This window comes from Cynara cardunculus, assembly GCF_001531365.2.
Source record: "Cynara cardunculus var. scolymus isolate 2C chromosome LG 2, CcrdV1, whole genome shotgun sequence".
In the NCBI taxonomy this organism is placed as follows: domain Eukaryota; kingdom Viridiplantae; phylum Streptophyta; class Magnoliopsida; order Asterales; family Asteraceae; genus Cynara; species Cynara cardunculus.
In genome coordinates this window covers 1148325-1173636 of record NC_037529.1, presented here as the reverse complement: position 1 = coordinate 1173636, position 25312 = coordinate 1148325, and the positions used below count along the sequence as shown (strand labels likewise).

Here is a 25312-nt window from a genome sequence, read left to right as displayed (position 1 = left end):
AGCGTACTTTAACTTGATTCTTATTTTGAGTAATATACATTCAAAACTTTCATTTTGGTATCTAAGATGTAAAGTTTTAAACATTTAAATACTCGGGTAACTGGTTGAAGTATTGGCCATCGGGGCAACTTGGTACCTTTTTATGGGAGTCAGTACTAGGCATTGGCCACATGATGTAATGTGTAGTGAATGAGTGTACCTGGGATTATCATGAGTTTTGATATTCATCCCAGAGAAACTGACTCATAAATTACATCATGCGGCCAATGGCTAGAGTTCAACCAACGTGTGATTTATAGTTCAAGCCTCTGATAACACGTTGTATATTTCTAACCATGAAACGATCGTCTCATATTAAACCAATAAAGATTGACTCTTACGTCTATGGATCTATTGCATCACGGTCTAAATTACATGACTCCAACTGAATGACCGACACACTCAGGACATGTAATTCCAAATAAATATGACATACCGCATATAAACTCAAAAGCTCAACATAGAGCAAAATAAAACCAGACAAATGTCCCAAGACTCATTTGAGTCAAACCTGAGCCAAAAAGCTTAACAACTCCATTGACTATAGAATAAAAGTCATCAAAAGAATTAAAACGCATTTAACCAATGTTTATGCAAAAATCTGCTCCACAGACATGATTAACTCAAAAACCCGTCATTGGTTGAAACAAACCATTTTCCAAATGAAATTATATCCTTATATTTCCAAAATGTCTCGTAACACAATAACGTGCATTTTCCAAATGGTTTATAAAACTAAATACACCAAAATGCATTAATATTAAAATACTCTCTGTTTGTAGAATAAACCACCAAAAGAACACATTCTTGAGATTTATTTATCAAAATGTCCAAAAATCCAAATATAGGCACTTTACAAGATTTATCACCCAAATTTATCAAATACACAAACTTCATCAAATACTCAACACATTTGATAAATATCGAGTAAAACACATTACTACTTCAAAATACACATTTTGCAATGTATATAGTTTTCATAAATCAACTTGAACACACCTTGCTAGGTTAAGTTAAATTTAGGTTCCAAACTCATCTTTAGTTTCCAAAATCGTAAAAACCTTGGATCTCCAACTTAAACTTCTTGATCTATGATGTATACTTTCTCAAGAACACTTACTTTACTCCCAAAACATACATAAACAAATCCAAGAGAAGAAATGAGCGTTGATGTGAAAAAACTCAGATCCTAGGTTAAGAGATGGTTGGATATAGGCTTACTTTTCGACTTATAGGAACTCCATCTCTTAGGGGAAGCTTCAATCCTTCTTGTTTTCATCTTGAAGAGATTCAAAATATGAATCCATAGTAACGAAAATTGCCCAAAACAGAGTCGAAATGAAGAAGTTATACACAAATGAAGTTTAATCTCGAAAATCGGATTTTAATGTACTGAAATGTACCGGGAGCTTTCTCCCTGACATGCTATTGTGCCATATGGCACTATTGTCGGGTACTATAGTCGGGCACATACCAAGTGTTTTCATACTCAAACAACACTAATCCATAAAATACTTAACAGATCTATGTTAAGGGTAGAAACAAAGATAAATCTTGGGATTTCACTTTAGCAAAATCCGGATGTTACATTGTGCAATTGTCACTATTTCATAACACAATCGTCAGAACCACCAAGCTCAGTTTCACCGGCGCTACTGTGATAGATGTCACAATCGCATGACACAATAGTCGACGCGACCATACTCATGGCACAATAGTCGAGAGGACCATACTTGGTTTTTCTTTATCTGGTCGCTCGATCCAACACTTTCTTCAACTAGGACGAAAATTAGAATGTTACAGTCCCGTCCTTTCATGTGTCGTTTCATGTACCAAACGCAACCTAAAAGTACACCGACTCAGCATAAATCGTGGGTCCGTCACACATAAACACCAAATATAAATATTAAGTAAGGAGAGAGATTGAATATTCATATATCCATTTATGCAATTTAGCACATGCATACACTCCCCTACTACCTATAAATACCATAACCATAGCTTCTGATCCACCATGCAAACTCAACTCATATATGTTTCTTCCAATTATCCATAGCTTCTGCTCCACCATGCAAACTGAAACTCAACTCATATGTGTCTTCCAATGATCCATAGCCACCCACCACCACCCACAACCGTCAATCACCGTCTTCAAGATTGAATTGCTCCGCCGTATTTAGTTTTTAGGGTTTAAAAAAGAACCAAAATGATGATCGTTTGCAAACAAATTCAGGCACCAGTAATGCAATTGCCGATATCCAACGGGGGAATGGACTTATCGGTGCTCCGGTGCCGGCCACAGAAGGAAAAGGTGGTGGTTGTGATGGGAGCCACCGGTACCGGAAAATCAAGACTTTCCATCGACATCGCCACCCGTTTCACGGCGGAGATAATAAATTCCGACAAAATTCAGCTCTACGAAGGTCTAGATATCGTCACGAATAAAATCAGCGAAGACGAGTGCGTCGGCGTTCCCCACCACCTCCTCGGGATCGTGGACCCAGAATCCGATTTCACCTCCGCAAACTTCGCCAGTACCGCTTTGCTCGCGATGAAATCGATCGTCGGAAGAGGGAAGCTCCCGATAATCGCTGGTGGATCGAATTCGTTCATTGAAGCGTTGGTCGATGACGAGAACTACGAGTTCCGATCGAGGTACGATGTTTGCTTCTTGTGGGTCGACGTCGCAATGCTGGTGCTCCACCGATTCGTGTCGGATCGTGTCGACCGAATGGTGGCCGCCGGGATGGTGGAAGAAGTCCGAAACATGTATAACCCTGACGCCGACTACTCGAAAGGAATCCGGCGAGCCATCGGAGTGCCGGAATTCGATTCKTATTTYCGCGCCSAATWYTCAWMTTCCRSCGACRAAARWAYTCGCGCCAAATTRYTSGAARMCGCCATTAAYGAAACAAAGMTMAAYACRWKYAARYTSGCTYGCCGGCAAMTSGRAAARATTCACCGGTTAMGRAAYGTTAAAGGGTGGAAAATTCACCGGCTGGATGCCACCAAAGTGTTTCAGAAGAAGGGTAGAGACGCCGACGAGGCGTGGGCGGAGCTGGTGGCCGGACCGGCGGCGGTGATCGTAAATGAATTTCTTTACAGCTTTGATCATTCTCGAGCTTTTGCTGCGACAGCGGAGGGCGGTGGCAGAGTTATCAGAGAGGCGGAAATGGGGGCGGCGATGGCCGCCGCGACTCACTAAGCATTGAAAAGAAAAAAGGTTATTGGCTAAGGAGTTATAAGTTAATTTTCGGGGAAATTAAACAAAATAGCGGATATTTTTAAATAAATTCATTTTTTACCTATTTTTTTAACTAAATTGTCGTTTAGTTGGAATTTACGTAAATTTTCAGATTAAAAAAAAATCTTTATGTAAATGTGAATTCTGAGGAGGTTCAGGGGGAAACCCAAAAAATTGAAAAACTAAGAAATATTCTTCGTCTAATCGGTATACACATGTGCATACAAGTAAATGAAATTATTTCTTGGTTTTGACACGCATGGGCATACTGGACAAATTGCTTAAAACAAACTAGTATGCACATGTGCGTACCGTCCAGATGAATAGTTCCCGAGATGTTCTTCAGGTTTTCATTTTTTTGTGATTTTCCCCTGAACCTGTGGATTCTTAAGCAAATTTATGCAAAGATTTTTTTTCTTTTTAGAATCTGAAAATAGACTTTACGTAAATACCTAAGGTAAAAATGAAAATTTCAGACTAAAAATAAAAATTGTTGGAAAAATTAGTTATTTTGGTTAATTTCCGTAATTTTCGCGATATACAAAATTTTGAATAGATACGCATATATGGTAACTAAGGAATTTACAATTTTGCACCTTGAAATCGTGTGGTAACATTGATGTTAATGAATGTTTTAGATGGGGTTTTATGGAATATTATGTTGGATGATAGTGGTGTTTCTTTTGTTCTTAAATTAGCAATTATTATATGTCAAATGAATAATATACCTTATTCCAGGGTAGTTTAGTTGTTGTTTGGAATTTCGCAGAATGATTAAGAGGCTTTCATGATACGGTGCAAAATGAAATATAATTGTTTACTATAAAATTAGGACGTTGAACGGTTAAAAGAGACCCAGGATACAAAATCATTCAAAAGGTTTTATAACCATTAAAAGACAAACTTTTTTTCGTCAAACAAGATTCATCTCTTAACGATTCAGGGGTTGTCTCTTAATGAAACTATTAAAATGTAAACAACCCCTTAGTAATACACGATACTGCTATCCTCTATATTTAATTTGTTTCATATATGTAAATGGTTGGATACGGTCATTTTTACAAAAAGTAGATACAATCACTTCATTCTTACGAAACCTACAACCTTCAAAAATTACATGTTGATCATACACGATGAGAAATAAACCCAATTTGTCTTCTGTTTGGTAAGGATGGTGATTTGCCCCGACCCGGTGGAGAACGCGGCTCACCCGACCCGAACGAGGACGGGGATTCCCCGTTAAAACAGGTCCCAGGGCCGGGGATCCCCGGTAGACTCAAACTAACAGATATTCTTCATAGGGTTTGACCGAGGTTGGGATGTTAATACCCGTACCCGCCGGGGCCGGGGACTATTACTAAAAACCGGGGCCGGGGATTACAAAACCCACCCATCGCCACCCCGTTGCGATGCCTAGTGTTTGGTACAGTACTAGTACTGAAGAATAGCAAAACATGACTAACACAAAACAAAATGTTAAAAAAGGATGATCAAACTACTCACCAAATAATGTTTAATACACACAACCAACAAGGGTAATATGGTAATTTCACCACTTAGTCACATCCGTTTCGTTTTTATTCAACCCATTTTAATAGAACAGAAATTTACATTTTTGTCCCACACAGCCTCATATTGTCTCAAACCAGTGTTTAACAAACACAGGATACTTACTGTCTTCTATTATTTTATGTCTTGTATACCAAACTACATTTTCATCCCACACGGTCTCGTATTGTCCCAAACCAATGTTTGACAAACATGAGATACCGTCTTTTATCATCTTTTGTCATGTATAACAAACGCACCTCAACTATACAACTATCGTTGTTCTACAGTTATATAAAAATGCATCATATGCAAGGTGTAAACCATCTGAAATGGTCCAATCATTAATCCCAGCACTAACCATTGGTGGTCCATTAAGCAAACAGACACTTCAAAGTCCAAAGCAAACCTCCAAGAAATCAACCATAAAAGTTCCCAAAATCTATCCTTTGCCACTTTGCCATATACCATATACCATATACCATACAGGATTCCAATCCAGCTGTACAAAAGGGATGCTAGAATCAATTTCTTGCAAACCTTGTGGTTTTCACCTATCAATTCTTGTCCAAGAATTTTCGAACGAATTTCTCCCTAAAAGAGTCGTTGTAGACGGACGGAAAGTTCCTACATACATACGTATTGTAATGGCCAGTGTCTAGTCGATAGGACTCCAACTCTCCCTGCTCTGATATCATGTTAGGATATGTGGAACCCCTTTGAATCTTTCTCTAAAAGAGCCCTTATAGAGACGGAAGGTTCTACGTATATACAAGTTCCGATGACTTGTATATGTATATGTATATGTATTTGTATCTGACTGAAGTGGGACTCTAACACTATCAATCCCAAAATCAAATCATTCGTCCACTAAGCCATGATCCTTACCCGCTCTACAACAAGCCTCCAAGACTCGATGAGAAAGGTTTGTACTCTCTTAATATCTTTACCACTACTATGCCATAGTCAAGAAGTGTTGGAGTTCAGCAGAAAACAAAAAAAATAGAAAATTGAGAAACACCCTAATAACCATTCATTTTTTCGGCATACACATTGCATAAAGTTAACTTGTCTATTGTGCATATATACAAAAAATGCACCCGTACATGGAAACTAGGAAATATTTTCAATTACTTTTATTCACATGTGCATACTAGACAAATGAACGATTACTAGGGTATTCCGTTCCTCAGTTTTCCCCTGAACCCGAGTCCGAAAACCTACATCCTGCATAACACACAATCCTGCATCCATTTTTACAAGTTGTTACCATACTGAACAATCCTAGGCCAATCCACTCTTGACATCCACTCTTAAGCAAGCCTCCAAAAAACCAACCAAAAAGGTCCGTACTTTACCTTACATACTATACCCATAGTCAAGATTCCTATTGATTTTTTTGGAAGGGTGTCTCTGTCTATGCCAAGACTAATCCTAACAAATTGCGACCGAGTCCTCATAAACTTAGTGGCCACAATCATTATGCACGTCTGGAATTGAAAGATGGGATTTTCTACCATATCCTTGAAACTCAACCACTATGCCACAACCTTTTTGATTGTCAAGATTCCTATTTATATGGATGCCAGAATCAGTTTTGACAAAGCTTGTAGGGGATCCATGGTTTTGACCTATCAATTCCCAATCAAGAACAATAATTGCTTTTTCATCCATGACCCTGATACCCTCCTTTCAAGAAACCTAAAAGAAATCCAATCTTATCTCAATAAAAACACACCCCACATACAAAGATGGAAGTCTGATTCCATCGCGGCAAATACAGAAACAAAGCATGTCTGACTTGAAAAAAGAATTTATAGCAACTGGTCCAACAGACGAATTCATTTTCAAGCAAGCATCACTAAAAAAATGAAAACGATCCTTAAAAGCTATGCACTTTGAATCAATTCTTTAAAGATGCATTTGGTACACTGGACAGGACAAAACAGGGATCAAGGCGAAGTTGTTAAAGGCTCAAGGCGCACTTAGGCGCAGGGATCCCGGGGCCTAGGTGCGAGGCGCGGGCCTCTGGAATGTGAGGTGCATCTTATGAAAAGTGTATATATATACACACAGTTATACACAACTCAAATATGTAACAAGTACTCGGTGCTACAACCAACAGTACTTCAATAGAGGCAGAAGGGTTGGGTTAAAAGCGTGAGCCATGAGGGAGAAGTTTTAAGGTCTAGGTATTTATAGAGAAAGAGGTTTGAAGTTATAAGAACCGGGTATTCAATATTAGGGCTTGACACTTTGACTTGTATCATTTATTTAATAACTCATTCTTTAAGAAGTCCAGAAGATATGAAGATAAGAAAATATATTTAATATTGGGGTTTGACTTGGTATTTAATAGCTCTTTAAGAGGCGCGCCTAGGCCCACAAGGCGCCTCATCAAGGCGCAGAGCCTTAGTGAGCCTCGTGAATATGCCTAGCCTCGACATTAAAAAAGCCCAAGACCTTGAGCCTTATGAGCCTCAGAGCCTAGGTGCGCTTTTAACAACTAGGGGATTACTGTTCCATGTTTGGCAGGACTTTTATGTGGAAGAGACGGGAACAAAGTAGAACAGGCGTGTTCCACCTCCACCCCATGGAACAAGGTGAAACAGACTTATGTTTTACCAATATGACCTCAAAATAAACCTAATTCTCTTCTATATCATCAAATAAGCCTTCCTCTTTACATTTTATTCTTTCTTTAAATTTTATTTATTTTATTTTATACCTTTCACTTTACTGTCCTCAAAATATTATTCTTATACGGTTTATATATTTTGATTAATTTACGTAATTTATTAAATATTAATGATAAAAAAAATATAGAAAAGGTTAATAATAAACTTTTTTATTTTGGTGTCATTTTAATCATCTTGACAGAAATTTTCTAATGATATATTTAGTTATAAAAAAAAATATTTATATTATTATATAACTTAATAAATTACATAATTAATCAAAATATATAAACAACTCATTAGGGGTAAATTGATCATTTTATCTCTTCTGTCATGTCCAGTTCTGTCTTACAAAAAACTGAACAACTGTTTTGTCCTGTTCTATCCTGTCCGGATGCCAAACACACCCTAACACGACAGAAAATGAAGATTTAACTAAAGATATTGCACTCTATAGAATAAACAATAGTAGCTCGTAAACAAAGTTTTAAGAGAGAGAAACATAAAAAGTACAAACTTTCCTGCATAGATATTGAAATGCATTACAAAGAGAGGAAAAAAACAAGGAAATATGATTGTTAAAGCCTTAATAATCCTGGTCCACATGAGTAAGTGGTGTTGCAAGATCCAGCAACTCTTACGGTGTATTCGTGAATGGGTCTAGCAAGGAAAGGCGGTAAACGACCAAGTAGCTCACAGACACACTCATCGTCAACCTGAGCCAACCACTTACAACATTGCTGTTCTATTGGTGACATTCTATGTTTATGATGACTATGACTATGTTTGTGATGATCATGTCTATGATGACCATGACCATCCACATGACTTTCATTGTGTCCATGCCCATCATCAAGCTCATGCCCATGTGAATGATGATGATGTTTATGCCTATGTCTATGACTGGGACTATGTATGTGGTCGTGATGTTCAGATGAAGGTGGTGGAGTAGGATAAACCGCAGCAAAGGGTGGTGGTGGAGGTGGGGGCGAGACTAGTGATGACGGAAGATATGCACAGGCTTGATTTGCAAGGGCCAACTGGAAATTACAGAGTGGACGAGGGGCAAAAGGGGGAATTGGGACCGTGGCAACTAGAGGGCGTTCTATCTGGGGATGAAATACAAGAAACAACGTGAAAGATGCCCATTTAAGAACATTGGAAGTGTCCATAGTCTTTCCTAAGTATGAAAAAACCAACCGTTGTATAATACCTTGCCTTTGCTCATATATATTGCACATTTATGTATAGAAATTCATTCATAAAGTTTGTGTGTTCTTTAGGTAGGAGCCTTTCTGGGTAGGTTAAAAAGAACTGAAAACAGGAATAAATTTGTAATTATTGAAGTGAAGTGTGTCACCTTCATTCCCTTCGCATGAAGATTGAGTAGACCGTGTTTGGTGTAGTATGGTTTGCCACCCAAATGCAATAGCACCAAACTTCTTCTATCATACTTTGCAAGAAAAAATGAGCAAAAAGGAAAGTTTAACCAAACAAGAGTTAATAAAATAAAACGCAGAAATTATCATCAAGATTTCAGGTAGGCACCTCAAGGAGAAAGGCACCTTCTCTTATGAGTTATGATATGAGAATCAAATCCAAATTCATCGATTTTTCCAACAAATAGCAATTTGAATGGTAGTTTCTTGATGGGACATGTAGTTTTTTAAACTTTATGAAATACGGATGCTCATGGAATGATAAAAATCAAATCTTGACAACATAAACAATGTGTGATTCAAGAACCCAGTAAGATACTTAAAAGTCATATCAGAGTTTGATGCATTGGTTGGGGGTGCAGGGGGGCGACTACCCTAGAAACTTCAACAGTTGTGAGCATAGCAGTAGCTCAGTTTAATGGAAAGACTAGAGATAATATACATACCATTGCTATATAATATGTGAATTCCCACTGGCTTTGATGCTTCAAATGCTGGCAACAGAGCAAGTTCAAGAGCTATAAAGCTCTTCGCTTTCAGTAAGTTCAGGATTGTTTCTCATTGCCACCATTTCCATATCGTTTTGAACTGCTTCTTTCTGAAGTTTCAGCTGTTCTTCCCTCTGCTCATGACCTTCAGCCAATAACTCAATAAAATTATCATTAATTTCTAGTAGTGGGTCTCTATCAATCAACTCATCACCCTTATAAGCTTCTCTCAACATTGCTGTCTTAATCCCGCCTTTCAGTGACATATAAAAGATTCCTGAATGCCTTGTGAACACACTCGAGAATGCATTTGAAAACCTGTACTCTTCAGTAAACTTGCCCAATATCGGCACTGGGATTCTTTTATACAGGGATAACGACAGTAATTCATGAAAAACACCCACCGTCCTCTTCTCCATCTCTTGAGATGCTTGATCGAAATTTGATGCATCATCATATGGTGAAATGTAAGGAAGTTCCATCCAATCTCGAATCCATTCCCTCATTTCTTTTCTAATAAGAAAACCTTTTGGAAGCTTCCAATTGAAAGATGGTCGGATCTTTATACCTGTTAACTCCGATTCTTCATCAGCCCTTTGTTCGATCACTGATTTTGCAAATATAGGGTTCCAAGAAACCAGCTCCAAAAATGAATTTCCTTCTCCAGGAGACCCGATTAATTTGAAATGCTCGGGATATTTGGGAATCAAATTCACCATTAAATCATTAGGAAATCCGAATTCCCTCTTCACATGAACCAATTTCTCGGCATTAACTACATTGTTCTTGGCCATCATCAATAGTTTACACAACTTAGCAACAATCAACGGCTCATTTTCGAGATAAATCCTTTCCTCCTCGTCTAAAACTCGTTGGAGCCGATCACTAAACCTTAGAAACTTAACAGGTTCAGTCTTGGGTTTGATTCGATCATAATACACATCGAAAAGCCCCGGATTTCGAGATAAAAATGTTTGGATTTTGATTGGAAGTCGTAATCTTTCACGACGTTTCTCCAAATACCGAAGAGGGATTACTTGACCAGGTTCATTTAACACCTCTTTAACAACCTTTGCACATTGTCTCCATGATTTATCGTTCTGAATTGCTTGATCTAGCTTTTGGTCTTTTCGCCAAACTACTTTTAAACTAGAAATTGAAGCTGTAAATTGATACCAAACCCTAATCCCAATCGAGTTCCTAGATGCATTGAAACAAGAACAGATAGTGTGGCTTTGGAAGAACATACCTTTGATCAGAAAGCCTGTATCACATCATAATCAAGTAAACGACGAATCAATGAATAACTTTTTGAATTTGGTGAACGTGAAACTAAAATCTAGGGTTTGGGGGTTTACTCTGATTGAAACAGTTCCTTGACGGGATCTGAATCTTCTGGTTCAAAAATGCCCTAACTACTGCTCGTTGATCAATTGGTATACTCTGATTGAAACGATTCCTCGATTACAAAACAAGTTCATCAAGAGCAATACAAATCAGCATTTAGCAAGAAATCGAAGAGCAAACAAGAAGGAAATCGTAAGTAGCAATAGCATTAAGCATTTGACGAGAATGAATAATTGAAATTTGAACCTGCGTCAGCAAGTGCCAAGAACGTGACTGTAGCCGTGAACGTTGGACAAGGAAGGAGGCGGTAGGGCGTGGACGACCGTGATTGCCGCCCATGGGCCGGCCCCAAAAAGCAAACAAGGACGGTGGTCCGTTAGATGGACCTACAGTCAATTCCAACAAAAGAACACAATTTTTAAGTTATTTCTAGAGTATCGAGGACTCTTTGGTAGTTGTTAAAATGATTTTGTGCAGAATAATTAAGTGGTCGGAATGATTAATAGGTTTTCATGGTATAATATAAAATGAAATATAGCTTTTTGGTTATTGTTTATAATGAAATTAGGGCATTGAATGGTTAAAAAAAGCTTATGATACAAAATTATTAAAAATGTTTTGCAATCATTAAGAGACAAACCTTTGTTTTATCAAACAAGATTCATTTCTTAATGAAACTATTAAAAGGTAAACAAACAATCCCTTAACAACATTAATGACACTCACGGTTAGTGACATATCTAGGAATTTCTACCGGGAGGAGTGAAGGTAAGTTATTTAAAAAATAAAATTTAACATAGTTAACGGAGAAAATAAAAGGTCCTTTGTATGAAGGACCAGATCCATAAAAATTGCATATTTGAAGGGTATTTTCGTATGAAAACAAATGGTCAAATTCATAAAAACTGAGATATCTTAGGGACCAAATCTGTAATTTATTTTTATTTTTATTTTAATTTTAAAATATGATGTGAAATTTTAAGAATTCTTTAAATCAAATATAGAGATGAATAATATTATTTTATTAATTATATTAAATATTTTAATAAAATAAATAACATTCGCATCCGTTGATTCTTCAACATCAGTTAATTCGGACCTTCATTTACCAGTAAATATTTTAAAATAAATATTTCTGCCTAAACTTTTTATTTTCGTTATGGTTTTTATAAATTTGTCCGGATTTTCTTTCAAAAAAAATATATATTAAAATAACAAACTTATACAATAGATTAATAAGATAATTGATGTTGATACTTTTTTAAAAAGGAAATTTGTATTAAAATGAACTAATTTTTAAAATCGTCATTTAAAGTTTTGAATCAAACTTTTGTTTATTTAAGGGTCTAGGTGATCTGTTAAAAATGACCAAGTGTTTTGTCAACTAAAATCTCACATCATTATCAAAGCATTTTCAACAGATTCTCCAAAATGGGGATTTAAAAGTTAAAATTTATAGAAAAAATGGTTCACTTCTAAGAGCTTCTCCATTTTGGAGATTACCTGGTGTAACTAAGGGGTCGTTTACCTAAACACTTACCCGGTAACGACTTAACGGTAAAATTCAACACTATCGCTTACTTACCGGGTAAGATTTTATTCACTAAAACGTATCGTATGCAACAATTTATCCCGATAAGCGCTAACCATGGTAAGAGTGGTCGTCCTCCCTTATCGGGCAAGACTCTTAATTTTTGTCTTCGCTCTTACCGGATAAGATTTTAGTCCTTATCATATTCGTCCGATAAAATAAAATGACTTGGTAAGCGCTTGTTCGGGTAAACGTTTGGTAAACGGCACCTTAGTTTCACCCAGGTAACCTCCAAAATGGAGAAGCTCTTATAAAAGAACCTAAATTTTTTCTGTAAATTTTGACTTTTGATTATCCATTTTGGAGAATCTGTTGAAAATGCTCTGATAATGATGTGAGATTTTAGTTGGTAAAACACTTGGGACATTTTTAACAGGTCAACTGGACCCTTAAATAAACAAAAATTTGATTCAAACTGTTAAATGACGATTTTGAAAGTTAATTTATTTTTTAAAAGTATCAACATTAATTATCTTATTAATCTATTTTATAAGTATGTTATTTTAATATATTCAAATAAATGTTAAAAACATAATATATTAAAATCTTTAAAGTAATATCCATCGAGTTTCGCCAGTAGCTCGTAATTTTCCAACCTAGAATCTTGCATATGATGAATAACAGTGACGGAACTAGTATCGTGTCATCGTATTATTCCTTTGTCAAAGAGTAAAAAAAAAGGTTTGTGAAATGTGTAACCGTATTAATTTGTTGTATGTCATCGTATGTATTTTGAAACTACAATGAAAACAAGTTTTATTTGATAGAATTAGTTTGCAAAACTTTTTTTTCTCGATACTGTGTTAACCAAACTAAAAGCCAGTCACCCTACTTACTTCTCTACCACTTCTGACCTGAACCCCTCGCAAGTCATGACCTAACATATGTTATTTCATGCTAGGACTACACTTTATTTGCTTATTAATTACTGGCTAAACGATTATCTGCAAGAGTGGCACCCTCACTCAGGGACAGACCCAACAAAATTTCAAATGTTGACACCATATGACTATAAGAAAAAGATATAGGAAAAATATTTGACTAAGAAAATGACACTAACAAGATTCGAACTTGGGTCTGGATGAAATAAAAGCTTTGCAAACTAACTCTACCAAATAAAACTTGTTTTCATCGTAGTTTCAAAATACATATGGTGGCACACAACAAATTAATACGGTTGCATCTTTCGCGAACCTAAATTTTTTTACCCTTCAACGGAGGAATAATACGGTGGCACGTGTCATCGTATGCACCACTATAGGTCCGTCCCTTCCCTCACTTACCTTATTGAGTAAAATTCACAGTCATCAAAATCGATCGATGGTGAATATTTTTTTACCCAATAAGTGCTTAACGGGTAGGAGTCTTCGTCCTTACTTATCGAGGTAAGATTATCGATGCTAGTATGTCTCACACCATGTAAGATTTTAGGTATGTCATGTTTACGAGGAAAATAGGTGACACCTGATAAGCATTTACCTGGTATTTGTTTGGTAAACTTTTAAGACAAACTTATGGACATGAATTTTCATACCCCTTTTTTAATCTTGAACGGAAATGGAAAAGAAATTTCATTCGCTTTTAATCTTGAACGGAAAATCGGACTCGATAATGGGTCTATGATTTCTTGTTATTCATTTTTTGACGAATGGTGCTTTATAATGTAGATAAAGCATTAAGATTTTTGTTGCACGTAAAAAGATGTTTGATGGAAAATGATTATGAATCGTTCGATGGGAAGTTCGTTTATTTAATAAATGAACGAACATGATCAATTTTTTTTGTTCGTTTAGTTAAACGAACATGAACAAGAGTCTCGGTTCATTCATTTACGTTCGTTTATGTATTAAATTTAATATATAACCTTTTATTTATTTAGTTTGAATTCAAAAAATATTTATTTAATTTTTTACTGTTTAGGATTAATCTAGATATAATTTTTATAATCATTTTGTCTTATTTGAAAATTTTACCTTTTCACTTTTTCCCAAAAACCCTAGCCTCCAGATAATTGGTGTGTAACAGTTACTTGAATGACAAGTAATGGTGTTCGTTTGGCATGCTCGTTTAGACTGTTCGTCCGTTTAGCATGTTAATGAACAAACATGAATTGAACGAACATAAACGAATACGAACAAACCTGATTTCTAAATGAACGAACACGAACACAAAGATTTTTATTTGCTTTGCGTTTGTGTTTGTTCATTTGTTCGGTTAAGTTAACGAACATAAACAAGCCTCTATTCGTATTTTATCGGTGGGAAAATTGCATCAAAATGGAACCAACTTTCACCTGATTCCTATTTTGGGGAACCAACTTTCAAAATCGTCATTTTGGGGAACCAACTTTCACCTGATTCCTATTTTGGGGAACCAACTTTCAAAATCGTCATTTTGGGGAACCAACTTTCACTTGATTTTTATTTTGGGGAACCAACTTTCAAAATCGTCATTTTGGGGAACCAACTTTCACTTGATTTTTATTTTGGGGAACCAACTTTCACCTGATTCCTATTTTGGGGAACCAACTTTCAAAAGCGTCATTTTGGGGAACCAACTTGGACCTGATTCATATTTTGGGGAATCAACTTTCAAAATCGTCATTTTGGGGAACCAACTTGCACCTGATTCCTATTTTGGAAAACCAACTTGCAAAATAATTATTGAAAAATAACTAAAATTCATTTCTTTTCAAAAATTAATGCAATAAAATATATTTTTCATTTCAAATCTCGTTTTTTTAAATTCATATATCAAATTGAAGATTTTTCGAAAAAAATCCAAATTACCACGATAAAAATTGTTTTTTACTAATGCAATAAAAAATCAATTTAATAGAAAAAAATTAATTGATGCAATAAAAAATAAATATTAAATATCACATTCAAGATTTTTATATCTAACCAATCTGTGTCAATATTAAAGTTTAAATCAAATTTGGCAAATCCAACCAAAAGTTTGATAGAGACCCTTAAATTATCTGTTACATGTTCAACAGATCAATCAGACCCTTAAATAAACAAAGAGTTCGATAGAGACCCCTAAATGACGATTTTAAAAGTTGGTTCCCCAAAATAGGAATCAGGTAAAAGTTGGTTCCATTTTGGTGTAATTTTCCCATTTTTCTATAATTATTTTGCAAGTTGGTTCCCCAAAATAGGAATTAGGTGCAAGTTGGCTCCCCAAAATGGCGATTTTGAAAGTTGGTTCCCCAAAATATGAATCAGATGAAAGTTGGTTCCCCAAAATGACGATTTTGAAAATTCGTTCCCCAAAATAGAAATCATGTGATAGTTGGTTCCATTTTGATGCAATTTTCCCTCGGTTCATTTTATAAAATGAAATATTATTGTTGATAACGCTTAATACCTCCGTATCAATATTTCCATAGTTGGATTTGTAATATTTACATGATTTTCCCCCCATTTATTTCGGTTTGGATTTGGGTATTTCGTTCGAATCAATCATGATAACTTCAAAATTCAGTTTTAGCCAAATCGAAACCAAATTCAAATTCAAATTCAGCTATCTTTTCGGTTTGATATTGCGGTTACCGACACGTTCGGAATCTTGATCGACGACGATACCCTTTTTATCGGGGGATTTTGCTAGTTTCAATGGAATTGCAGTTACCAAGGTAAACACTAGTTTGTGTTCTTGAGGTTCTTAATGGGTTGCAGGTTTCTAATTGCTGTTTAATTTCTTTTTAGTTGTCGTGTTTCTGCAATCGCTTCAAGGCTATGGGCTATCAAAATGCTTTCGAGGTTGAAATGGTTAATCATGAGGACGATTCTGCAGTGATCGTCAGTTCCCCCCAAATTTGTGGCTCTCAATTTCTCGATCTTGCAATCGAAGAAGCTAGAAATAACAAGGTAATTTCAGTTCTTACTATTATATGATTCTTCAACTTCATTGTTCTCTTGAATCTGTTTAATGATTTTTAGCAATTAAGCTTTACATGGCAGTATTTGCATAACTGATTCATGTGATTAGTCGTAATTCACATCACACCTTCACTTGATGTTGATCAATTCAACTTTTCAGTTCTTCAATAAGTATTTGATTCTAGGTTTGATTTTGTTTATAAATGAATTTTTGTTGTCTATTTTGTGTAATATTCATGATGAATGACATCATAAATATTTTTGATGCTCTTGTGAAAGATGTATCTCTACATATACTTGCTTTAGGTGATGGTTTTTAGTAATGGAGTTGTTACAGAAAACCTTGATATCATCAATGGATTCCGTTATCGGGTTTATGAAAGAAGTGGAATGTGAAGAGGAAGCTGCAGAACAAGCAAAAGAGGAAGCTGCTAAGTATAGTTTACATATTCTTGCAAAGGTGGATGAACTTAAACAAGCACAACAACTGGCAAAGGAAACAAATGCCATGGTTGTAGATTCTTTTCTCAATAAGTTTAATTTCATGTTCTGTATCATTTTTTGCTCAATTAGTTCACAAGTTCATGCAAATTGCCCTCTTTACATGTATGGAAAAAAAATCAAATGAGAACCATAAAAATGTTGAGAACCTGTCTCTACAAGTTGGTATTATCATTAGTATGTGTGTTTTTATATGAAATGTATGGTCATGTTTTGCTTCACATGTGAAGTAATTTTTTTCGGTTTTATATGAAACAAATTTTCATCATTGTATGTTTATGGGAAATTGTCCAAAATAGCCAATCTGACCCTCCCTCTTTCACTTTATTGCCACATTTTCAACTTTTTGACTGAAATGACCGAGATTACACCCCTTTCATAACCCAATTTTTTCAATATAATATTCATGAATATTAAACATCTTACAAGTTGCGTAAGTGCTACATGCATGGTGTCTACGTGGACAATCTATGTGGTACACACTCTTCAAGTAGCATTGACACAAGTCTACTTTTCCTGAATATTATATTGAAAGAAGTGGGTTACACACTTACATGTACAAGTTGCATAAGTGCCACTTGCTAAATCTTTTCTATTTCAGTCAATATGCTGAAAAAGTGGCTATAAAGTAAAGGGGGGGGGGTTTCAGATTGGCTATTTTGGACAATTTCTCTGCATTTCACATGCGGCATTGGTTATCGTGATTCTCAACATTTTTTCTGGTCCTCATTTGATACGCCCCCGTTCATGTATCTACAAACTTATGCGGATGTGACTTCTAAGGAGTTGATACATGAGATCTTTTTTCGAGTTGTTGTCAAGTTTAATTGTTCTTTCACCTCTGTAGCATGCTAGAGAAGTGTATGCACAAAAGGCTGTTTTAGCAACTGAATTAGAAGAGCTTCAACTTCGAGTATCGTGTTTGTTGGATGATGAAGATATCTCTCTTGCAGTTCTTGATGAGGTACTTCTTTTGTTAAGGTTTTGTTTTGGAGGGTTTTTTCATAGGATGGAAGGTGCATATTTTTCAATTGGGATGGGCGGGTTTGGAAGAAAAACTTGGCTTTCTGCATAAAGCTCCCCCTAAAAGCTTATTGAATAAGCCACTTTCTATTTACTAACAACCTCTCCATTAGATGTGTAGAGCCTTGGAGATGAGATTGACTTCAGCTTTAATTAAAAAGGAGTTAGCCGATAACGAAAAGCTAGAAAACGAAAGGTTTGCTAGAGAAGCACTTGCCAAGGTCGAAGAGGTGGTAGAAGAGTCGAAGAGGCTGAAACAAGAAGCAGTGGAGAATTCCAAGGTCGTAATCTAACAAAATAATTGCATAATGCCACATTGCCAAAAGTCTGGGTACATCTTTGTATTATGGATTTACTTTTGTTTTTGATACAGTTGCAGGAGTTCCTCATAGATCGTCGCCATGTAGTCGATATGTTACAGTAAGTTGTAGTATCTATGGGTGTGTTTGGTACACGGGCGAGATTGAGCTAGGCGTTGGAAGAATTGTGAAAGGTTTTTAGGGTTATAGTTTGACATGGGTATTTTAGTAATTTACCAATCTTGTCTCCATCTTTCTAGTTTTTGTTCCACCTACTTTGATGAGACAGAAAAAAATTGCATTTTTTCCCTCTCAGATCCTGTCTCAGCCCAATAATTTTACACTAAATGTGGGACTACAAGTTTTTGTACTGTTTTGTCTCGTGTACCAAACACGCCACCCTACATGTAATGTGCTAATAATGAAGTTTGTAGATTCGAACATCTTGTTTTACACAACATTGGTTGATTTGTGCAGCGGAGAGATATCTGATAAATATCATGTTTTAAGGAAGGAGCTCGACTTATCGTTTTCCAGCCAAACGTCCATCTTATCTTCTTCAAGTTCTTTAAAATTTTTGGGAACACCATATGAACCACGATTTGAGATTATGGAATCACTGAATACCCCAGATGAGAGCATTGAGCGAGGCGATTCCAATGTTTCTCATGAGAATAGCTCAGATTATTTGCTTGTTGATTCCACTGTTTTATCAAAGAATTCATCTTCGAATTTGGAGAATCAGGATCAGAATGGAAGTGTGTGCAGGAAGTGCAGACATTCTGTAAACCGAATCAAGAAAAGAATTAAAGTTAGCAAAGAGAAGGTGATATTAAACATGTTTCGGATAAAGAATCTCAAGAACAAGGCAATGAAGAAATGGATCGAGCTGAACAAGGATGCTGTTACGGGTTTCTGTCAAGATGATTTTGCTACAGATTATAGAGCAGATGATTTTGATGACGACAAGGAGGTAATCATTAGTTCTATTTTCATTTTTATCCTAGTTATTCTGAATCTTGTTTACGCATTTTGAAATTGACATTATGAACAATTAAAGAATGGTATTACTTGAACATTTTGGTTGGAAATTTGATTAATTTTATTGGATATCATAAGTTTTTGTGTATGCATATCTTTTGTATTCATTATGAATAAAGCACCTTACACAACACTTGTTTCTCTATAAAGATTGCTACCATCTAAAATTTACATCTTTCTAAAGCCAGCAGTTAATCATGCAAGCAAATAAGAAACTTGGTACACTCCATATGATATAAAGCCGTGCAGTTTGTATATATATGCATATCTTTTGTATTCATTATGAATAAAGCACCTTACACAACACTTGTTTCTCTATAAAAGTTGCTACCATCTAAAATTTACATCTTTCTAAAGCCAACGGTTAATCATGCGAGCAAATAAGAAACTTAGTACACCTCCATATGATATAAAGCCGCGCCTTTTGCTCCCGGATTTGCTTTGAACATCTGAAGAGTGATGGGTGTTTCAATGCCTTGAGGGTTGATGAACTTGAAGCTGCCATGGAAGCCAGTACTTGAGAACTTGTAAGCTTTCAAAGACTACTTTCTCTACATACATGTTTCTCTCTCTCTCTCTCTGTGTATATATATAGGTTCTAGCAATCCATTTCATATGTTTTGTGGGGTTGATAGGATAAGGGCAGAACTTGTGGTTTTGTCCCCTTGGACCAATTGCCAAACTTTTCTTAAAAGGACATGTCAATAGTAGTAGTCAATAGGGGGCCATTTATGTCTTCAGAAATGACTGGATAAGATGATCATAATGTTTTTATGGTCACATGGTGTGTTTACTTTAATGATTGGTCAAACGACCAAAATCGCGTGTTTCGTGTTTTGCTTATAGTTCACACGTGCACATGGGCGGACCTAACATAGATCATAAACCGCACCTAAGCCGGGCATCTTGGACCGTAGGTGAGATTTACGCATTTGTTTCAATGAGGCAGTTTGGTGAGGCGTCAGGTGGGTTTGAGGCGTATGGCTTAGATGATTTGCTTTGGTAGTTGTACTTCTAGTTGTGGGACCATTCAAATATAGTTGTGGGACCCATAGATGAATTAACAAATGCAACCTATGCGGTTTTCTATTAACAACTCACTGAGCTTAATGGGATTCGCAACTTATTCGGTTAGCTATAAGTGATTGTTTGGTAATGGTTTTAATGATACAGAATGTGGTTTATTTAGTAAGCTTTATGCAGAATGGCCATCCTAATTATAAAACAGACTCCTTTCACTGATGAAAAGACTTTTCAATCTACACAGATAGATCAATCTACATGACATATCATAGTTTTATTTTAGTGTCATCATTGGTGTTTTATTATGTTGTTTTTTCAAAGTTTCACATGGAGTAAAAGTGACGGTGTTTACGAGTGGTGTGTATGTCGGGTTTAAATGATGATCATAGGGTCCAACCCACATGCCAAACCTTTGTCTTGATGTTGTTAGTGAAACTTGGCCATAGAAATATGATCACAATCTTATCAAGAATAGAATGTCCATTGGAATTGGATGATTCAAAATGACAAGTTTGGTCAATAAGATTCTTCAAGTTTTGAATTTTGGTTTTGTTTGTAGTAAAGAATACATGTGTGTAGATGCTTATCATTTTCCTTTTTATGGTCTATAGAATAGATGTGTGTGTGTGTGAGCTTGAAACTCGAGTCTGGTTACTGAAATGTTGTTTGACAGATATTGAATGATTTGGTACAGAAATAAGTATGCGATTTTGTATGATTCAATGCAAAATAAAAAATAATTGATAAATGTTCTGAGAGATTAAGAGACCAACTTATGATTTAGAAGTTGGGTCGTTTAAAGACACTCGACTCGAGTAGGTTTGGCTCGAACTTGAGTTCAACTCAACATATTAACGAGTCAAGTCTCTATACTCGACCTGAAAAGCTTATGAGATATTCGATTTTTATATAAAATTAGTTTTATAATATATAAGTATAAAGGTACTTGAGCAATGCAGAGAGATATATCTCGATTTTAATGTTTCATTTTTTTTTTGGTCTCTATCTGGGTTTATGTGGTTTTAAACAAGCAATAATGTTTTTCTAATATGAATTTGAAGATATAAAAATTATAGAAAATATAAAAGTTCTCATTTTTTTGGTGTAACTTAATTCAAAAAAATTATTATAATTTAGTTTAGGTTTAATGACGAAGTAATCTGTTTTTGGTTTAATAGTATAATTTTTATAAAGATAATAACTAAGTATTCTGTTAGAACTCAATAATTATTCTAATTATGTTTTAGATATATTTAAAATGAGAATTTTATTTTGTATTTGATTATATTTATCTACAGTTGGTTACACAAATTCAATATAGAGCTTAATAAGTTATACTTATGCACAATTTACCTGTAATCTTGAATTTATGCATCAATATGAATACTTCATGTGTAAAAAGATAGTTTTTAAGAGTTTTTGTCAAATACTTTATAATTCAGTATAGATTTGTAAATATAATATAATGGAAATTTTTATTAATAAACTTACCAATAAAAAATGTCTTTTATATTTTAGATATTAGAACAACAATGTACAAAAAAAAAATTCCTATTAAAATTATAATTAAAAATAAAAAGAAAACAATAAGTTTATAGGTTAAGTTGAAGAGATGGTAAAGAGAGAGTAACCATGCGTTAAAAAAAAGGAAGGTGAATAAAGTTTGTAATTTTATTTTCCTGATAAAATTTGAGGTGCATTCCTCGAGTTTTGATAAAGTTTACAATAATGACTACAAGTTTTATAATTTATAAAAAATACCCTAAAAATTAATAAATTTCAACGAGTGGGCTTGGTTCGAGCTCGAGTTTAGAAAACTTCTATCGAGTTTGAGTCGAAACTAGCTTCTAACTACTCACGAGTTTTGGAAATGGCTATTGAGTCCGAGTCGCATAATTTACACCCGTAGTTCGAAAGATGAGATTGAGATATACACACAACAGTCTACTCCTAAAATGTAGAACAGTTATTTACATAACTTTGAATAAACGAAAACACACATATGCTAAAAGGTACAAACTTACTTACATATTTGCATTTCCATCAAACAACGACGAAGTTAATAAAAAAATACAATATACAACTCAATCATCGACCCAACGTGTAGTCTCGTAACTCCGAGTCAACTCACTTGACTCGTTTAGACTCGCAACTTATATGGAATCGTAACGCGTAGTCGTTCTCATTGTTTAGCCAACGCTTTTTTGATGTCCCCCTAAAACAAATCTTATAAGATCGCTAAAAAAGGAGAGAATAAAAAAGGGCGTGTAACGAGTTACCTCAATGGATAACGGTGACGTAGTTGTGCCGTATCGACCTATAACCCGACCTTCTTTATCCACCAAAAACTTGGTGAAGTTCCATTTGATGCTAGACCCAAGTATGCTCCCTTTACTTGCTTTAAGAAACTTGTAGACCGGTGATGCATTTGGTCCATTGACACGAACCTATGTGAACCACTTGGTTAAAACACCGGTTTGTGCAAGTATACCATCATGAAATTAACTGTACTATGTCTAGTTGGCTATTAGTTAGGGTGTGTTTGGTACACAGACATGATGTAACTAAAAAGGACTGAGTTGACAAGAGTGAGGTGAAAGAACCGTGAAAGGATTTATTTGACAAGGGTAGTTTAGTAATTTACCTATCTTGTACCAACTCCCCGATTTTTGTTCCACCTATTCTGGAGAGCCAGAAAACTGAATTTTTGTTCCACCTATTCTGGAGAGCCAGAAAACTAAATTTTTGTTCCACCTAGAGTCGTTTACCAAACGCTTACCGACAAGAGAAATTACCCTTACTTACCTAATCATATAACATTCTTTGTCATCAAAATGGATTGTAGGCGTTTACCTGGTAATGCTTAATGGGTAAGACTCTCGGTCCTTGTCATATTATTTCGGTACAGTAAATGATACCAGTAAGCGCTTACCCGGTAAGCCTATAGTAAATGGCCCCAAAGACTTAGAGGTTGTTTATTAAACGCTTACTGGGTGAGTGCTTGCCCACAAGAGTTCACCACTCTCATAAGGTTACTTACCTTAAGGGGTAACATTGCCGACCATCAAAATATAAATTAACGGTAAGCGTTTATAACCCGGTAAGTCTTTAGTAAACGGCCCCTAAGACTTGAGGGTCGTTTACCAAACGCTTAACGGGTAAGCGCTTGCCGACAATAGTCAACACTCTCACCTACCTTATAAGGTAATATTCCCGGCCATCAAAATAAATTAATGGTAAGCGCGTCATCACTATCACTTATTGAGTAAAACTTTTGATCCTTGTCTTCCCTCTACAGGGTAAGAATTTCGGTGCTTGTTATATTTACGAAGGTAAATAAAACGACCACTCAGTCTTGTTCTGTCGCAATCTAATTGTTACACCAAACAGTCATGTCCCACGTACCAAACGCACCTTAAGGGACCCATTTCACCGATCAAAAGCTCAAATGTATTGCAAATACAAAGACCAAATCAATCCGCATCGGTTTTATTGTACATGGATCAAAGAACTCACCTTATGAAAGATGGGGTATTCGGCATCAAATCGTGTGCATACAAATTCTTCAACCTTCTCGCTTGATTCAGGCTCTTGTTTCATAAATTGATTGCACGGGAACGCCAATATTTCAAGACCTAAAAGTAGAATAAGCGAGTCGAGTATTAAGACACCTACCTAATGACATTTACCCATGTTTGGCAATCATAAATCAGCTTATTTTTTGAGCTTATTGAACAAGTCCCATTTGGTTGGTAATAAGCTAGAATCTACTTCATGCAGTGCTCAAGCTCCTGGTTTTTTCCCGATTATGCCCCTTATAATTTTCCAACATGTCCGTTTTGGTCATTTACATTGTGTCTAGCTTATGAGCTAGTTTTTACCAAATATGACTAACCTTGTCACCTATCTTTTAAGCCAACAGCCAGCTTATCAGCTAGTTTACCATACAAAGCCTTACAACAGCAGATAACATAAGGGCTGTTTGGTTGGTTTTTCATTAAGTACTTCATGGATAAAGTTGTCGGTATGTATTAATCTGTCTGTATAGATTGGGAATAATTGGAAGTAGTGGCAGATTTGGAAGAAAAAAAAGACTTGGTTTTCTGCATAATGCTTCCCTTAAGAAGCTTACTGAATAAAGCCACTTTCTATATCATCGGCCACTACCAAACAGTCGAATAAGCTGTGAGTCCCATTAACCCTATTAAGCTGCAACCAGACAGGCTGAGAGTGGGACTTGGGAAAGCAATTTGCTACATAATTAGGGTTCATACCTTCACTCTTGTACTTCTTGTAAAGTTCAGTCAATTTGGGGTAATTTGCATTTGTAAATCCACTGTTTCAACCCCAAATAAACATATAATCAGACACCCATTCATCCACAAAACTTATAAAATCAAGAAATCTTGAAGAACAACAAAAGAGTACCATTTGGAAGCAACATTAACAACAAGAAGAACTTTGCCTTTATAGATACTCAGATCCACATCTTTCCCCTTGCTATCCTGCGCCGTTTTCACACAGTAAAAACCAAAATCCATGAACAAAAAAAGTGTGAAATCAGTGTGTGTGAAATGAAATAAGACCACCTTGACTGTAAATTCATGAATCGATTTCTCGGGGACAGATGAAGAACCACCCATCAGTTAGTATGGATTATTGAACCACCCACCACCGCCGTCGCCGTCGCCGTCGCCGCCTCCGTGAATCGTCGATGAATAATTGAAATGGGTATGATGAATCGTATTTGTGGAGGAGGACTAAACCAACGTTTACTTGTGTCTTCCATTATTACATGGTTGAAATAGGAATACAGGATTAATCAATAAATGCACTAATCAAAGTCTTTTAATTATTTATTTGTTATAAATAATTGGAAAATTAATTGTTTTAAATAGGGGATTTATTATTATATATATTTTTTCAAATATTTAGTAAATTACTTGTTACTTTTTTCAAATTTTACACAAGTATTAATTAAATACTAGAAGCGTACTCGCGCAATACAGCGATTTCATTTTATTTTTTATTTTAGCTGATGTTATAATATGGCTTTATGTGATTTTGAGAAAACGATAATGTTTTTATTTTTGAATAAAATATATGTTTGAAGATATCATAAAAATTTGACAAAAATATATCGATATTAATATCAAATTAACTATTT

The 25312-nt window shown here is 35.5% G+C and overlaps 6 protein-coding genes across 10 annotated transcripts; 2 read left to right on the top strand and 4 right to left on the bottom strand.

The window, feature by feature from the left end:
* The first annotated feature begins 2248 nt into the window (after nt 1-2248).
* LOC112508072 (adenylate isopentenyltransferase 3, chloroplastic-like) lies at nt 2249-3244 on the top strand. Its single transcript, XM_025112853.1, has one exon. The coding sequence runs from the start codon at nt 2249-2251 to the stop codon at nt 3242-3244; it is 996 nt and encodes a 331-aa protein (XP_024968621.1).
* Nucleotides 3245-8087: 4843 nt separating this feature from the next.
* Nucleotides 8088-8681, bottom strand: LOC112508067 (lateral signaling target protein 2 homolog). The gene has a single exon (XM_025112847.1). The coding sequence runs from the start codon at nt 8679-8681 to the stop codon at nt 8088-8090; it is 594 nt and encodes a 197-aa protein (XP_024968615.1).
* On the bottom strand, nt 8285-11166 carry LOC112508071 (protein WHAT'S THIS FACTOR 1 homolog). 4 transcript variants are annotated; one of them, XR_003068602.1, is made up of 4 exons: nt 11030-11166; nt 10795-10895; nt 9395-10700; nt 8285-8962 (listed from the first exon to the last, which is right to left on the bottom strand). XR_003068602.1 is itself a non-coding variant. In XM_025112850.1 (3 exons), exon 3 carries the CDS (start codon nt 10681-10683, stop codon nt 9460-9462), a length of 1224 nt encoding a protein of 407 aa, XP_024968618.1. In that variant the 5' UTR covers nt 10684-10700; nt 10795-10895; nt 11030-11166; the 3' UTR covers nt 9226-9459. The 4 variants fall into 4 exon arrangements, 3 of the variants coding, with proteins under 3 accessions (XP_024968618.1, XP_024968620.1, XP_024968619.1); XM_025112850.1 differs by lacking the exon at nt 8285-8962 and having other exon boundaries at nt 9226-10700; XM_025112852.1 differs by lacking the exon at nt 8285-8962 and having other exon boundaries at nt 9226-10700; nt 10795-10879; nt 11030-11110.
* Nucleotides 11167-15792: 4626 nt separating this feature from the next.
* Nucleotides 15793-19510, top strand: LOC112508086. Of its 2 annotated transcripts, XM_025112865.1 has the most exons (7): nt 15793-16011; nt 16085-16246; nt 16596-16769; nt 17607-17723; nt 17896-18063; nt 18156-18202; nt 18559-19510. In XM_025112865.1, the coding sequence occupies exons 2-7, from the start codon at nt 16115-16117 to the stop codon at nt 19115-19117; spliced, it is 1197 nt and encodes a 398-aa protein (XP_024968633.1). In that variant the 5' UTR covers nt 15793-16011; nt 16085-16114; the 3' UTR covers nt 19118-19510. The 2 variants fall into 2 exon arrangements, with proteins under 2 accessions (XP_024968633.1, XP_024968634.1); XM_025112866.1 differs by lacking the exon at nt 15793-16011 and having other exon boundaries at nt 16178-16246; nt 16579-16769.
* LOC112508087 lies at nt 19354-19684 on the bottom strand. Its single transcript, XM_025112867.1, has one exon. It carries the CDS (start codon nt 19625-19627, stop codon nt 19487-19489), a length of 141 nt encoding a protein of 46 aa, XP_024968635.1. The 5' UTR covers nt 19628-19684; the 3' UTR covers nt 19354-19486.
* A 2436-nt stretch (nt 19685-22120) lies between these two features.
* Nucleotides 22121-24921, bottom strand: LOC112506636 (probable glutathione peroxidase 5). The gene is made up of 6 exons (XM_025110824.1): nt 24735-24921; nt 24574-24650; nt 24420-24481; nt 23662-23780; nt 22425-22592; nt 22121-22360 (listed from the first exon to the last, which is right to left on the bottom strand). The coding sequence occupies exons 1-6, from the start codon at nt 24786-24788 to the stop codon at nt 22328-22330; spliced, it is 513 nt and encodes a 170-aa protein (XP_024966592.1). The 5' UTR covers nt 24789-24921; the 3' UTR covers nt 22121-22327.
* Nucleotides 24922-25312: the final 391 nt, after the last annotated feature.

Bases quoted from the DNA above. Each gene is read 5' to 3' on its own strand.
- LOC112508067 (XM_025112847.1), bottom strand. From the start codon at position 8,681: ATGGACACTTCCAATGTTCTTAAATGGGCATCTTTCACGTTGTTTCTT.
- LOC112508071 (XM_025112850.1), bottom strand. From the start codon at position 10,683: ATGTTCTTCCAAAGCCACACTATCTGTTCTTGTTTCAATGCATCTAGG.
- LOC112508086 (XM_025112865.1), top strand. From the start codon at position 16,115: ATGGGCTATCAAAATGCTTTCGAGGTTGAAATGGTTAATCATGAGGAC. The intron at 16,770-17,606 runs GTTGTAGATTCT...TCACCTCTGTAG, and splicing joins CAAAGGAAACAAATGCCATG to CATGCTAGAGAAGTGTATGC. The intron at 17,724-17,895 runs GTACTTCTTTTG...CCTCTCCATTAG, and splicing joins CTCTTGCAGTTCTTGATGAG to ATGTGTAGAGCCTTGGAGAT.
- LOC112508087 (XM_025112867.1), bottom strand. From the start codon at position 19,627: ATGGCAGCTTCAAGTTCATCAACCCTCAAGGCATTGAAACACCCATCA.
- LOC112506636 (XM_025110824.1), bottom strand. From the start codon at position 24,788: ATGGGTGGTTCTTCATCTGTCCCCGAGAAATCGATTCATGAATTTACA. The intron at 23,781-24,419 runs GTATGAACCCTA...TTCTACTTTTAG, and splicing joins CAAGAAGTACAAGAGTGAAG to GTCTTGAAATATTGGCGTTC. The intron at 22,593-23,661 runs GTGAGTTCTTTG...TGGTTCACATAG, and splicing joins AATACCCCATCTTTCATAAG to GTTCGTGTCAATGGACCAAA.